Here is a 12,926-nt window from a genome sequence, read left to right as displayed (position 1 = left end):
CGAGTAGGCAGATTTTTCTTTTGCTTTAATTTGATTTTTCTCTGTCTTTTCCATGGTTTATCCAGTCAACTACCCTTGGCTGCCATGATAATACCATACTACACATTTAGCCAATAAAAGCAGATACACATGCTGCTTTAGGACTGTTGGTGATAATGGTGATACTGTTTATGGCCCTCTTGTCTACATAAAAGTATTTTTTACTGAAAATTTTGTAATCATTTTAATTTGAGTACAGTCACAAACAGATGTATTATCACTATTTAAATAAAGGAATGATTGCATATGGGCTTTAATTCTGCTCATAAAGTATCCAGAACTGCTTAAAAAAATTATCAATCTTTGCTGAAGCAAAAATTTAAACCAAGATTGCAATGAATGACTCATCCTCAGAGATAACATGCCTTACGGCATGAATAGCATGGTAGCCTGCAGCACCTTCGCCCAAAAATGACATTGTTTTCACTGAGGGCTCCTTGCATATGGAAAAATGCTGTGCCAGATTTAACTCATTTGTTTTTGATGCTTACCATAGCTGGAACTGAGTACACCAAGGTTACTAAAGTAATTGAGGGAGAGCCACAGATTATCGAGAGAGAAATCAAGAAAGTTCATCTGGAAGGTTAGTTTATCAAAAATTTAGTATCACTAAGACCTGCTTTGTCCAAAGTGATCATTCCAGGTGAGGTTTTACGGTATGCATTCATAAAAAATTATTAGGTATGAAGCCAGCATTTTAGCAAGAATGGTTTTGTAATTGTTTTGGAAAAAATCTTTTGCTGATGTTGCAAAGAAAAATGTTGAGGCTTATCTTACGGCTAAAAGTAACTAAAAGATTTGGCAAGCGTAGTAGACAAGAGGAAATGCCTTACCACAAAGCTTAGATAAAACTTTTGAAAGAACACACACCATAAAGAATTGACTTTTCTTTAAGCAGCACAGACAGAAGAGGACCACGTGAGTTGCTTTTAACTTGAGTTATTTCTTGTCGGTGTAAATGCGATCTGTTGCTGCCAGGGTTGGCGTTGTGAAGGAGTGGGTGGGGTGCAGGGAATATAACCTCTGGGCCTGAGTAAATATCTCACAGGGTCTTGGAATTTCTCTACCTTTGTCTTGTTGTTAAATGAGGGAAGCTCATGATTTGAAAAAACAGAATCAAATAAAGGTCCAAAAGAAGCCAAATAGAATCCCCTCTGCCTTTATACCAGTAATTTGTTCTTTCAGTTTAACAACCATTGTTTAATAATCTTCATTACAATTAAGAAGTAATTTGCTTGGGGTTTCTTTTGTATTTATGTATTTTTCTAATTCTAATTCTAATAATGCAGAATAAATTATTCTGTCGTCCTTTGAACTAAATACATAGGAAAAAAATATGACTTTTGGAGAATGAAATTAAATAAATGTGTTTCTGCCCTTTAAATTTTGACATCTGTGCCAAATAGTAAAGGTTTACACACAGTGTTTGTACAGCTTCAGTGCTGAGTAGTACAAGGTATGCTAGGGGGTCTCCTATTGCCTGAAAATGACAGATGGGTGTGATCTTCAAACACAAAGATTATCTGAAAGCAAAATTGTACAGACACAACTAGGTATGGAAAGCATACTTTGGAGGGACCATATTCTGTCCTTCTCAAGGCAGTGCAGAGCTTGGAATTTTCTGCCATGGTGGTGCAGATACCCAGTGCTTAGTCTCAGCTGGAATGAGGTCAAGCCTGTATCTCAGGGCTATGCATTGAAATATCCTGTACATCAGGACGAAAAGAGAACTGGCTGCAGCTTGTTAAGTGAAAGCACAAGTACTTCATGGTTGCAAAGAAGGAAAAATTACTGCGGTAACATTTCTGTGACAGTAACGGAAGAACTATTTCTTATGCTTGTGACATGCTTTTCCTCCCAATGAGGAGACATCTGGTTAAAAAAAGGCCTCAAGGTTTGGTTAAAAAAAGGCCTCAAGGTTTGGTTAAAAAAAGGCCTCAAGGTTTGATTAAAAAAAGGAAAACACATCTATAGTTTCACTGAATAAGCGAAACAGAAAGGATATATGTAATAGAGGTGGTACCTATCCAATAGCCCTTGCTTTGCTCCACCCTTAAAGCAGAAGCCTGAGAAAATTAACTGAACCCTAAATGTGGAATCATACTGTGGGCTGACAATGCAGTTACAAATCAAGCCCCAAACACAGCTGGAAATGTGGCCAACATCTTGTAATGGTTTTGAGCATTTCTCTTTTCAATATCTCCTGAAGTAATCTTAATGCAATAGGCCTGGATATCCGCTGCTGAAAGCTGAGACTGAGTCCTGTGCCTTAACCTGAGCTTGTCCTCCACTGACAGTGTCACGTGGTGTTTGATGAATGAAGAGCAAAGGCAAAATGCCCTGACACCTGCCTACATCATGCAACCCTCTGTAGAAGATCAGTGTGGATAATGGATTCATTCATGTGTTTAAAATTAAAAAATATTTTTTAAATGTTACTAAGATTCACTGGATGACTTCACGTGAGAGAAATGTGGGAATTGTACTATAAGAATTCATTTTTCAGGTTATCAAGCCAACATGCTTCTGGGACAAAATTCCTAATTTACTGAAAATTTTAAAGAACAAACTTCAAAAGTCAGCAATGTGTTTCCAATATTTATAGTGAGTTTTAATTCAAAGGCTTCAGCAAATAACTTCTGACTGCAACATTTCTGTTTTCTAGAAGCACCTGTACGGAAAGCACAACCAACCAGGAGAGCACAAGGTAAAAAAAGCCATATATTTAGACATTATAATACGTACCAAATATTATTCTCAGTTATCTTAAGAGTCAGAAGGAGGGAAAAAAACTCTTTAAAATACAGATTTCAAAAGAAAAATTGTATTTCTGTTTTAAAAAAGCCCCAGAATCTGGAATTGCCCTTTTTTTTTTCTTTTTTTTTTTCTTTTTTCTTTTTTTTTTTTTTTTTAACCCTAATATCTGAAAACAACCTATATTATGTGCTTTACTGAAAGAGTGTTTCAGATGAGAATAAAGCCATCAAAGTGAAGTCTGACTTAAAAGTCTTAACAATGGGAAAATGGCACTCTGGGATTCTCCACCACAGGATTTATTACTCTCAGAATCTATGTTATTCTGATTAATGAAGAAGCTGAAAGATCGGTTTAACGTTACAGTTGCCAGCACAAGAGAGAAATATTCAGCACCAGGCTTCATCTTTCCTTTTCATGGCTGTTTCACAAGTAAATACAGTATACAGTGTTACTATGCTATATATATATAGAGAGGTAATAATTAAATTCCTTTTTCTACAATTTGCAGGAGGAGCAGCAAGAAGGAGAACAAGACTAGATCATTCCTAAAAGCTTGCCAAGACAGAATTTGCAGAATTACAAGTTAACAGCATGATCTTTGAGAGAAACTGTTTGGGGTTTTCTGGGGGTTTTTTTGAGAATATTAAAAAATGACATTGTTTTGATGACAAAATGTAAACTGAACCATGAATCCACAAAAAGATGTGAAGCTGCAGATACTCACTGCCAGTACAGTGCTCACTAAGGGTAGTCCATTGGTGCTGCTTTTACTGCTCTTGATAGTAAGCACTATGCAGGGTGAGATCCTGGAAGCCCAAAAACTCCTGTAGAACCAGGCTTCCTTCTTCTGCTGGTTAGTAAGTGTTTGCAGGATTGGATTAAAAATGAGCAGGGAACAATACAGAATGTATTTTTTTATTTTTATTATTTCCACTAGATAAGAAATATAAGTGAAATTTGATAATTTCTAGAAAAAAATATAATCACCTCAGGTGAGTTTTATAGTAATCTAAAGAAATATGAGATGTTAACATAGCACTTTTGGTTCAGTAGTATTTTATGCTTTTTATGGGTCAAAATTCATCATGTGTTTAAATTCGTAATACCAGTAACGTTGCCTTTTCTAAGCAAACAAATATGCCTTATATTAGATGTATCATGGTTTTTTTTGTCCTACATTGCATATCCAAATGCCTTCTAGTAACTTGGCTAATGGAAGCTCTTGAAAAAAGAAAAAAAAGCAAACCTTATGAGCTTCTTGCAATGTATTCAAGATCGTGTTGATTTCTTTATTTATAAGAAATCACATTCCCATTAAAGGAATCCTATAACAATACATATACTGAGATTCTTAAGTGTTTTCCCATTTTTCCCTAAATGTGTCTTTTGATTATTAAAGTGGTTTATAGAAGCAATAAATAAAATGCATGCAAACAGTTAACTCAGCATGGAAAAAGGTCTTACAAAAATGAGGCCAGGTCTGAAAGCTTTTTTATCAAAATGTGCTTCGCTAATGTCTGGTACTAATGTGGAGTTTTCTGTAAATTTTGTCAATTTTATAGCTCTAATTTTGTACTCATAAACGTTGTCTGCCTTTATCAACAAAAGATGAGAGGCAATTATTCATGGAGTAGAAAAATCCTGTTCAAAATTCCTTAATTTTGCAGACCAAAGTATCAGAGACATTGTCTAACATGCTTTTCTACTTCTGTTTTGAAACAAATACTCAATAAAGAATTTGGCTGAACTGTGCTTGCTTTCATTTGTAAATATTTTTAATAGCAAAGCAAAATCTGAATATTCTTAAGATGTTTAACCTAACTTGCAAATGCAAAATATGCTCTCACAGAAACAAACTGATGCTTTTCCTTTCTTACTTAGCACATGCTAATGTGCTGCATTGAACTGCATCACTCTTCTCAAACAAATAAAAACCTTCCCTAATTCCACAGTGAGATACCCTAAACACTGCTCCTAGAGCAGTACAGCTATCTGAGAATGGGACTGACAAATTGTGCAGCCGAACTGGGCTATCAGACACGTCACTAAGGTAACCTCAGTATCTGCTGTGATAGTGCTTTAATGGAAGGACAGCTTTTAACCCAGCAAGGGCTAGGTTGTTTTAGTCAGCATCAGAGCTCTTAGGACTATTTAAAAGGTTAACTGAATCTGTCACCTATCTCTGGGACACTTGATTGTCATTAAATCATTGGGTTTAAACTTCTTCCTTCACTGCTGTGCTACCCTGAGCTATCAGTCAAGTAAGAATTTAAATGACAGGAATTATTTTAGGGGAAAATGTGTCTGTGTTCTCTATCTCCTAAAAAAAGATTAAGAGATAAGGAAGAAAATAGAATGGTAATGACAGATAAAGAATGGACAGAAAATGGGAAGAAAGTAAAAGCTAGCAAAAAAAAATTGATTAAAACCTATCCTGTGGTAAGACAAATTTACCTTTTCAATTAGGAATAAATTTGTGAATTTTTTACATACAATAATTTTGGTATGTTTTCTGCTTTGATAACATTTTAAAGCATCTAAAATACATTTTGTACTTCACCCTTCAATATAATGTATTCGTAATATGTAATATATAATATAATAGTAACATATAATACAATAGAAGTTAAATACAATGGTATATAAAGGACACTCCTCCATGAAAACTTGTTTCCCTGATACATCATCCCTCTCAGTCCTTCTTAGAACACAGTAGATGTATGCTCAGCTACAACAAACAGTGATATTTCTTTTGGTGGAGTGGCTTTTTCTAGCCATTCTTTGTACAACCCAATGTAGAAAGAAAATCAACATGTTATTTTATTTGCTTCTCATATGCTTAGCCATCTTTGTGTCAATACAGTCAGCCTTTTACCAAAGAGCAAATTTGGAGAACTTACAACTTCTCCTGCCCTCCTATTTATTTTCCCTCATCTCAGAGCAATTTAAATTAATGTAATGTGATTAAACAGGGGGTTAGCATACTGCCAAGTTAGAATTCTCATTAGCAAGAGAGCACTTACTTTATTTTGTGTTTCCTTAAAGTCTCTCAGGTATTTATAAACAGGAATGTCTGGTTGAGTTGGTGATGGAATTCTCAAAGCTTTTCTTCTGCTTCCTTTGATATCCTGCATAAAAATTAATGCAGAAGAATTTTGAACTATCAGTGTTCCCAAATCTCTCGGTTTTGCCTGCAGAAGGTGCACATAAATAATCTACAAGATCACAAAATATGAAAGACTATCTAAGTAAAATAAAATTAATAGTTTGTTTCCTTTTTAAAGACAATTTTGTGAAATAAAAAAACCCCAAATAACTAAATAAATAAATAAAAATAAAATTAAAAAAAAAAAAAAAAAGAAGCCAGGAAGGAGTTTTTACCATTTCCATTTTGACAACTGAAGTGTGCTAAGCAAGTAAGCATCTCCAATGTAAACCTAATATGCCTCTTCATGTTGTCCATTTCTCAAAGGACCTGGAATAGCAAAACTAAATTAAAGAATTCCACTCTTTGTCCATAAAGTATTCTAATAAAATAGTGGGTGGAGGCAGTAGTCCTTAGAGATGAGTTGTATTGTAATTAATTCTTTTGCTGTCTAAAGCTCAGAACTGATAAACACCTATCCCAGTCAGAGGGTCTGAGGAGGGATACCAAAGCCTAAGCACAACACAAATTAAAGAATTGATTCCTTTGAGTACTGAGCCCCAGAATTCCCAGTGATAGCATAAGATGTGTAATTGGATCATGTGGGATTTTCTAAGACATAGTGGCACAGGGCTTCATATCCCATTATTAAAGGAAGATTTGTCTCCACTTCTCTTCCGCATAAACCCAAAGTGTGAAGGTTTCAAAGATTCACCTTCTCCTTTGTGTCCCCTTCCTCCAAAGGTACAGTTTTTATAGCAATCTCAAGAAAATGCAAGCCTCTCAATACTGCCAAGGGTTGTTTTCCAGTATAGCATTAATATATATATATATTTTTAATACATGGAAAAAAATTAGGTTTTTATATATATATATATATTTTTTTTTTTTTTGAGCAAGACTAATTAAAACATTCAGTGATAGATGAGATTTGTGCCTCACAGCTGATACAAAAGTTGAAAATTATCTACAGATTTTATATGGGGAGAATAACTTTGTGTGGTACAAGTAATTAGGATCAGAATGACAATACCTCATTAAGGAGTCCAGCATGGTATTGACTGAAAAGTAGAAGCAGTTTCTATTCAGGAGACTTTTCAGCCTCCTTTACAGCCATACTAATTTATTCCTAATGTCATACTGGATTAAAATTCTTCCTGTCTTGCTGTTTTAACTAGTGTCTTTTAAATACCACAGACATCAAGCTTTCTTTTATGGATTTCTTCCTCGCTAAACAAAAATAACCTCTATGATAGAATGTGCAAGTCAGAGGAATGGCATCAGCACTTGGACTTTGGGTCATAATACTTTTCAATCCTCATGTGTCAGGTTGCATTCTTGTTTCACTTTCTGATCTGATGCATCTCCTCTCTGCTCTGATTTCTTGACTTTTGATTTTATCTTTCATATATACTACTAAGCAAAACATCACTAGAGATTTTGCTTGCGTATTTAGATCCAGTGGCACATGCAACCTTCATCCACATTACCATCACTTTGTCCTCAGCTTCTTTTACCTAGTGCCTAATGCAGGTGCAGCCCTTGCATTCAAACTTGTTAGAACTCATGAGGTTCTCACAGGCCCAATTCTTAAGTCTGTCCAAGTTCCCCTGGGTGGCATCCCATCCTTCTGTTGTGTCATCTGCACGGCGCAGTTTTGTGTCATCTGAAAACTTGCTGAGGGATATAACACTAAGAAATAGAAGATGCTGCTGTTCATGGTGTGTTGGATGCTTAAGAGAGGAGGAGCATTGCTTTCTGCAGTGTTTATGTTAATTCATTATAATATATATTAATTCATTTCAGGATAACTCCTGCTGATACATTTTAGGGCTGTTTTAACCATGTCTGTGTTGGATCACAGGCATTTATACCTCTAATTTCTGGTCCAATTGTATTTTAATATTTTTCTCAGTGAAATACTTAATGGTTTTTCCAACAGCTGTATTTCTCACCAGTGGAACATGTGGCCTGAGTCAGGAGCGCATTGAAGCCGTGTGATGTGATTGTAATGCTAAACAGAATTAAAACAACACATTTGTTAATTGAGCAAAACACATCACTGCAAAAACTACTGGCAAGAGACAGGGATGTGCTCAGGGGCATAGACAGGAGGAATTTGGGGGATGATTTGCAGTTTACCCCAGTCTCTTCAGCTTGCTGACCATAGACAAAATGACCTATTACGGTTGTCAGTGTCCCTGCAATCCCCCAAAGTTTAGGAGCCTGCCTGTCACTCTGTCGCCATGGTCCATAGTAAATCCAGATGCCTCATCCAACTGTCTACAGACATCTAGATCCATTTGTCTGGAGGACCTAGTAGGACTTGTTTCTGTCTTCTATGAAGACTGTGATTACTGAGTGCCTGTATGGCAGTTGAAGTTATAGATGGAGTGGTGAGGAGACTACTGAGCTCTCTTGTTCCATCTCTAGGAAAAAAAGCAGTTGAGACATGACTGGGAAAGTCTGTTCTTTCCAGGGAGGGCAGGAGGATAACTCATTTCTGGATCCCAGCTGGACAGAGGAAGGAAATACAGTAAGTGCAATTTTTAAAGAGCAGTGCTGGCAGAGAACTTTTTTTAAAATAAGAAGTATATTGCTGTTGTTTGGGGGTTTTATCTTGAATTTTCATATGAAATTGAATATGGATGAGGTTGTCTTTGTAAAGGCTTATCCCATAATGCCAAGAACCCAGGAAATATTGCATATAACCACTGCAAGACCCTCTACTCTTGTACAAGCCTGCAGAAGCCCCAGGAGCACTGCCAAGATAATGGATCATCCCGTGTGTAAAAAAAACACAACTCTTTTGGAACAATACCTGAATGTGTACTCTCTTCCACCTCCAGTCCTCAGAAAGGACTATAAAAACATGAGCCAGGGATATGTCATGCCACAATCCAAACAGAAGCAAGTCTGGAACAAAACAGTTGCATATCAAATGTGTATTTGTTATTTCTCCAGCTAGAGATCAGAGACATTGCAGATGGAAAAGTCTTATTAGATCATGTTATCAGTCCATTTGCCAAGCCTGGATTGTTTCCCACTATTACAGACCATAATGCTTTACCCAGATGAGTGGTACCTTCCCACAGTCATACTGTCTTCAGAGACACTTTGATATATTTTGTTCCTCTTGCTGGCTTACCTGCCATCAAATAAGGCAGATATATTTCACCAAGTAGTCCTTCAGCAGAAATGACAACTGTTTTAGCTATACCAGGGATGAACATCCCTGTTAATTTGACAATAATCCACACACTCATATTTTCCTAAAACATCAGTACAATTGAAAAACCATTTTGGTTTTGAACAAAACTACTGATTTTGAATTAGTTTGTGGATGGTCTCATACGTCTGTGACTTTTTTCCTTTTTTGCCATCATATGACTCCATGTAAGTTCAGGATGTGTGGTTCATGAAATCACAGAACCACTAGTTTAAGATTGGAAGGGACTTCTGGTCAAAACCCACTAATCCAGTAATGTGAACTCTAAAAATGTGAAGCTCTAAAAATTATCTAGAGACTCAGTTGCATTTGTGAATGATTTCTTATGAACTGGAAATGCCCCTATGTATTTCCCTTCTTGTCCCAAAATCAAATTATTTTTTCAACACCATGCAATGAAAACCCGTTTTACGTAATTGTTGACAGTCCTCACGAATCAAGTAATGTCAGTACGAGTTTTGCAGCAGATGATGATGAAAATCAGCATTCTTTTCCGTTTCATCATTGAAAATCTTACTGGTCTGAAGGTCTGAATCCACTGGCAGCCATGATACCAGGACTTTGACCATGAATCAGGAAACCATTTCAATTCACTTGGCTCTTGGCATGAAGATCCTGAGTTTCAAAGTTCAGAAAGCCCTTAGGCTTATGGCTTCACAGCCAGAATTACCTTTGAGCAGGAGCACAGATAACTGACATAATGAGAAAATCAGGCTCTATTAGCTGATCCTAGACAGAAAATTAACTATATGTGCATCTTCAGTTTGTTCAACAGAAATCTTCAGAATGTGCCTGTTTCATCTCCCCATATAAGCCAAGTACACAGTCACCATGATTTTACCATGTCTGTAATTTTGCACATTTTTAAATTGGGTACTCAACTGGAACTGTCAAAAATCGCAGCCCAGTTACATAGTTCATTTGAAATTAGCTTAGTAAAACAACCAGCCACTCTGACCCGCCATGTGAAAAAAAACGCTTCTCTAAATTTTATAAAGTAAGCAGAGTCAGATGCTACTTAGAAGCCTGTGGCTTAGCAGTGCTAAAGTACCCCATCATGCCATTAATCATGGACCATCCTTCTGGTCAAAGGGCAGTTCAATGGTAAATTCTGTTTTAAACATTAAATCATTTTAATTGTTAAAATGCCCTGCACTGGCACTTTCAGCACTAAGATCCTAGACCAATTGCTAAACAGCTCTTTTGGATAAGTTGTTTTCTCCTTGTCCAAAATTCCACACTGCCATATAATGAAATTGTAAGGTTATGATCTAACTCTTTGTGGTTTCTGTGTGAATGCTATTAAAAATATTTTTGCAGTGAAAAATTACCACATAAGTAGTAATGAATGTTGAAGATAAAAACCAGACTTTTTGTATGTCCATTTCTGGACTCTCTTTTATTGACTCATGGGTGATGAGGCACTATTAGAAGCCAGTCTGGCTTCACTCTCCACTCTGGTCACCATGTCTTCCCCTCAGGGAAACCACAGTGTGGAAAGAAAATCCTTGTATGACCTGAGCTCACCTGAACATGAGGGTGATGGCAGGTCAAGTACAAGACCTACACTTAGAAGTACAGTATTTAATGTGGTAAAATTTTACTACTGCAGCTTAATTGTTTCATTTTCCTTCAATTATACCACTATTTCTTTTTATTCTTGTCATTTCAACAATCTACAGGAATCTATCAGCTACACAAGCCTTTCATTTGGGCTGAATTTGAAGCATTCATTAATTGATCCATTACCAGATGTAAAGGTCATTTTGTAATATTATTTTGAGGTATGCAAAATATATCACTGGGACACAGATTTTAAAAGCTGCTTCATCAGAGACAGTAGGTGGATATAATCTGGGAGGAGACATCCTACCACTGCAGACACTAGTGGGAGTTTTGTCAGTTTTAGTGGAGGCAGGATTACATCATAATCTTTTTCTTTTTTTTTGGTATAGTCTCTCCACTCATAATTTATTAAATTACCTAATGAGAAGGAGTTGTGACTCTGAATCTGAATAAAACTTTTAAACACATGGTGTCAGTGGCTTGGTACATGAGATGGTCTTGCTTCCAGCGCTTGCTAAGTACAACAAAGGGAGGTGTCAGTGGGAGGTTCTGAAGTGTGGGTGGTTTGGGTCAACATCACTCTTCTCTTGGACCTTGAAACTAAGGTAGGTACCTAAGTCTGTCATCTGCTCTACAGTAAATAGATAGATTATGGTTTTTGGTGTCTCAGTATCCTGGGAAAGGAAAGTGTGTATTTATGACTATCATCTAGATGAAGCTGCAGATGTTATTGGCCTTCAAATATCAGTGTGCAAAATTGAACACCTGGGTTATGGTCTAAGATGCTGTTAGTTAAAACACAGCTTAATTTGAATTACTCATAATCAGGGGCTTTTTCAAGGGAATGACTGACTGAAACAGAAGTGTAACTGGGGAATCTGGTTTACCGATGTTCCATCTAAGAAAGAGGAGTCTGTTTTGGATACTTGCATTTGGGAGCTCCCTGAAGCAGGCCCAGCTAATTCAATCATAGAATTACTTTTCCACCTAACCCCATCATCCTTTTTGTCATATCATATATCCGTAGCAGTCTGGCAGTACATCACTTCCAAGTTTTAAAAATATTTAAAAATATTTTTAACAAGTTAAAGCGAACACACAATATTTACATCACAGGTCGCATGCAGGAGTTTACCAGTTTGTAAATGCTGGATGCAACCTCTCTATGGAATTTCATAGCTCATTGTTCTTCCAGGTTGCAATACAGATTTCACATTTATTTTGACACTCTGGATAGGCACAGACCAAAGAATTGCAGGGTTGAGAGAAGGCTTGGATTCGTTCACATTTGTGGTTGAGCCAATCCACTGTAAAGGAAGCTGACTCTGAACGGTGTGGATACAATCACTGTCTTCAGACAGCACGATGTCCCTGTAGCAGATTCATTCGTTTATGCATAGATACCAGCTATCAGCAATCAGAAACCTACAGGCTCAGAAAACACCGGTGTTTACCCTTGATAAAAGAGCAGACACGGGGTTCTTCTAGTAATTACACAAGGCAATAAAAACCTCCCTGTGGAGACTTGCCTGGTTAAGCATTTCTCTCTATTACAGCTTTCAACACAATAGATGTTTCTACAGGCTTTTTAGCACTTTTTTCATTTATACTAGACCTTATTTCTGCTGATAAAATTAAGAAATGCTTTGCTTTGGAGGACATCATACATATGCCTGAACTGGAGACCTGGGAGAGTTTTCTCTTTCCAGACCTGGGGGCCCATTTGTGACAGTTGTGGAAACCACCATCTCACCAGCTCAGGTTCTCCACTAGTTGAACACCCAAGTACATGTGCACAAGGGCTGTGATGTGCTGAATTTGGTGAGACAGTGTGGACAAACAAGAAAATAAGTCTTTAAACCAAAGATTCCATCCACACAGTTAAATTTCTTCTCCACCCACAAAATCAGGAAAGGAAGGGTCTCAGAGACAAAACACGGCTGAAGAATTTAGGTAACCAGAGCCTGATCTAAAGTTAGGTGAATCATATGAGTCCTCAGCAGAAGAGATGAAGACATGATGTTCACTTGATTACTGGATACTTTCAGGCACACCATAATGTACTCAACCAGACACTCAGTGGAAAGACCAAATGGGTCATCTACTACAATCTACACACACAGGGAAAGTTCCAAAATAATAACAGAAAACTCTGGCATAATACTTTACCCTAGCTTACTTTCTTGGGTT

General features: G+C 36.9%; 1 protein-coding gene across 8 annotated transcripts in view; it reads left to right on the top strand.

The window, feature by feature from the left end:
- The window catches only part of POSTN (periostin), a 31,601-nt gene extending 27,053 nt beyond the window's left edge, over positions 1-4,548 (top strand). For 6 of the 8 annotated variants that reach the window (XM_040055849.1, XM_040055844.2, XM_040055848.2 and 3 more), the window contains 2 exons: positions 2,705-2,746; positions 3,305-4,548. In XM_040055849.1, the coding sequence (XP_039911783.1) occupies positions 2,705-2,746; positions 3,305-3,345 (83 nt within the window). In that variant the 3' untranslated portion in view covers positions 3,346-4,548. Of the gene's footprint in view, positions 1-535; positions 623-2,704; positions 2,747-3,304 lie in introns of all 8 variants that reach the window. The other 2 variants (XM_040055852.2, XM_040055851.2) reach the window with 1 other exon arrangement.
- The last annotated feature ends 8,378 nt before the right edge of the window (positions 4,549-12,926 follow it).

This window comes from Hirundo rustica, chromosome 2 (assembly GCF_015227805.2).
Source record: "Hirundo rustica isolate bHirRus1 chromosome 2, bHirRus1.pri.v3, whole genome shotgun sequence".
In the NCBI taxonomy this organism is placed as follows: Eukaryota; Metazoa; Chordata; class Aves; order Passeriformes; family Hirundinidae; genus Hirundo; species Hirundo rustica.
The sequence above is the reverse complement of the archived record's forward strand: the minus strand, read 5'-3'. Positions and strand labels throughout refer to the sequence as shown.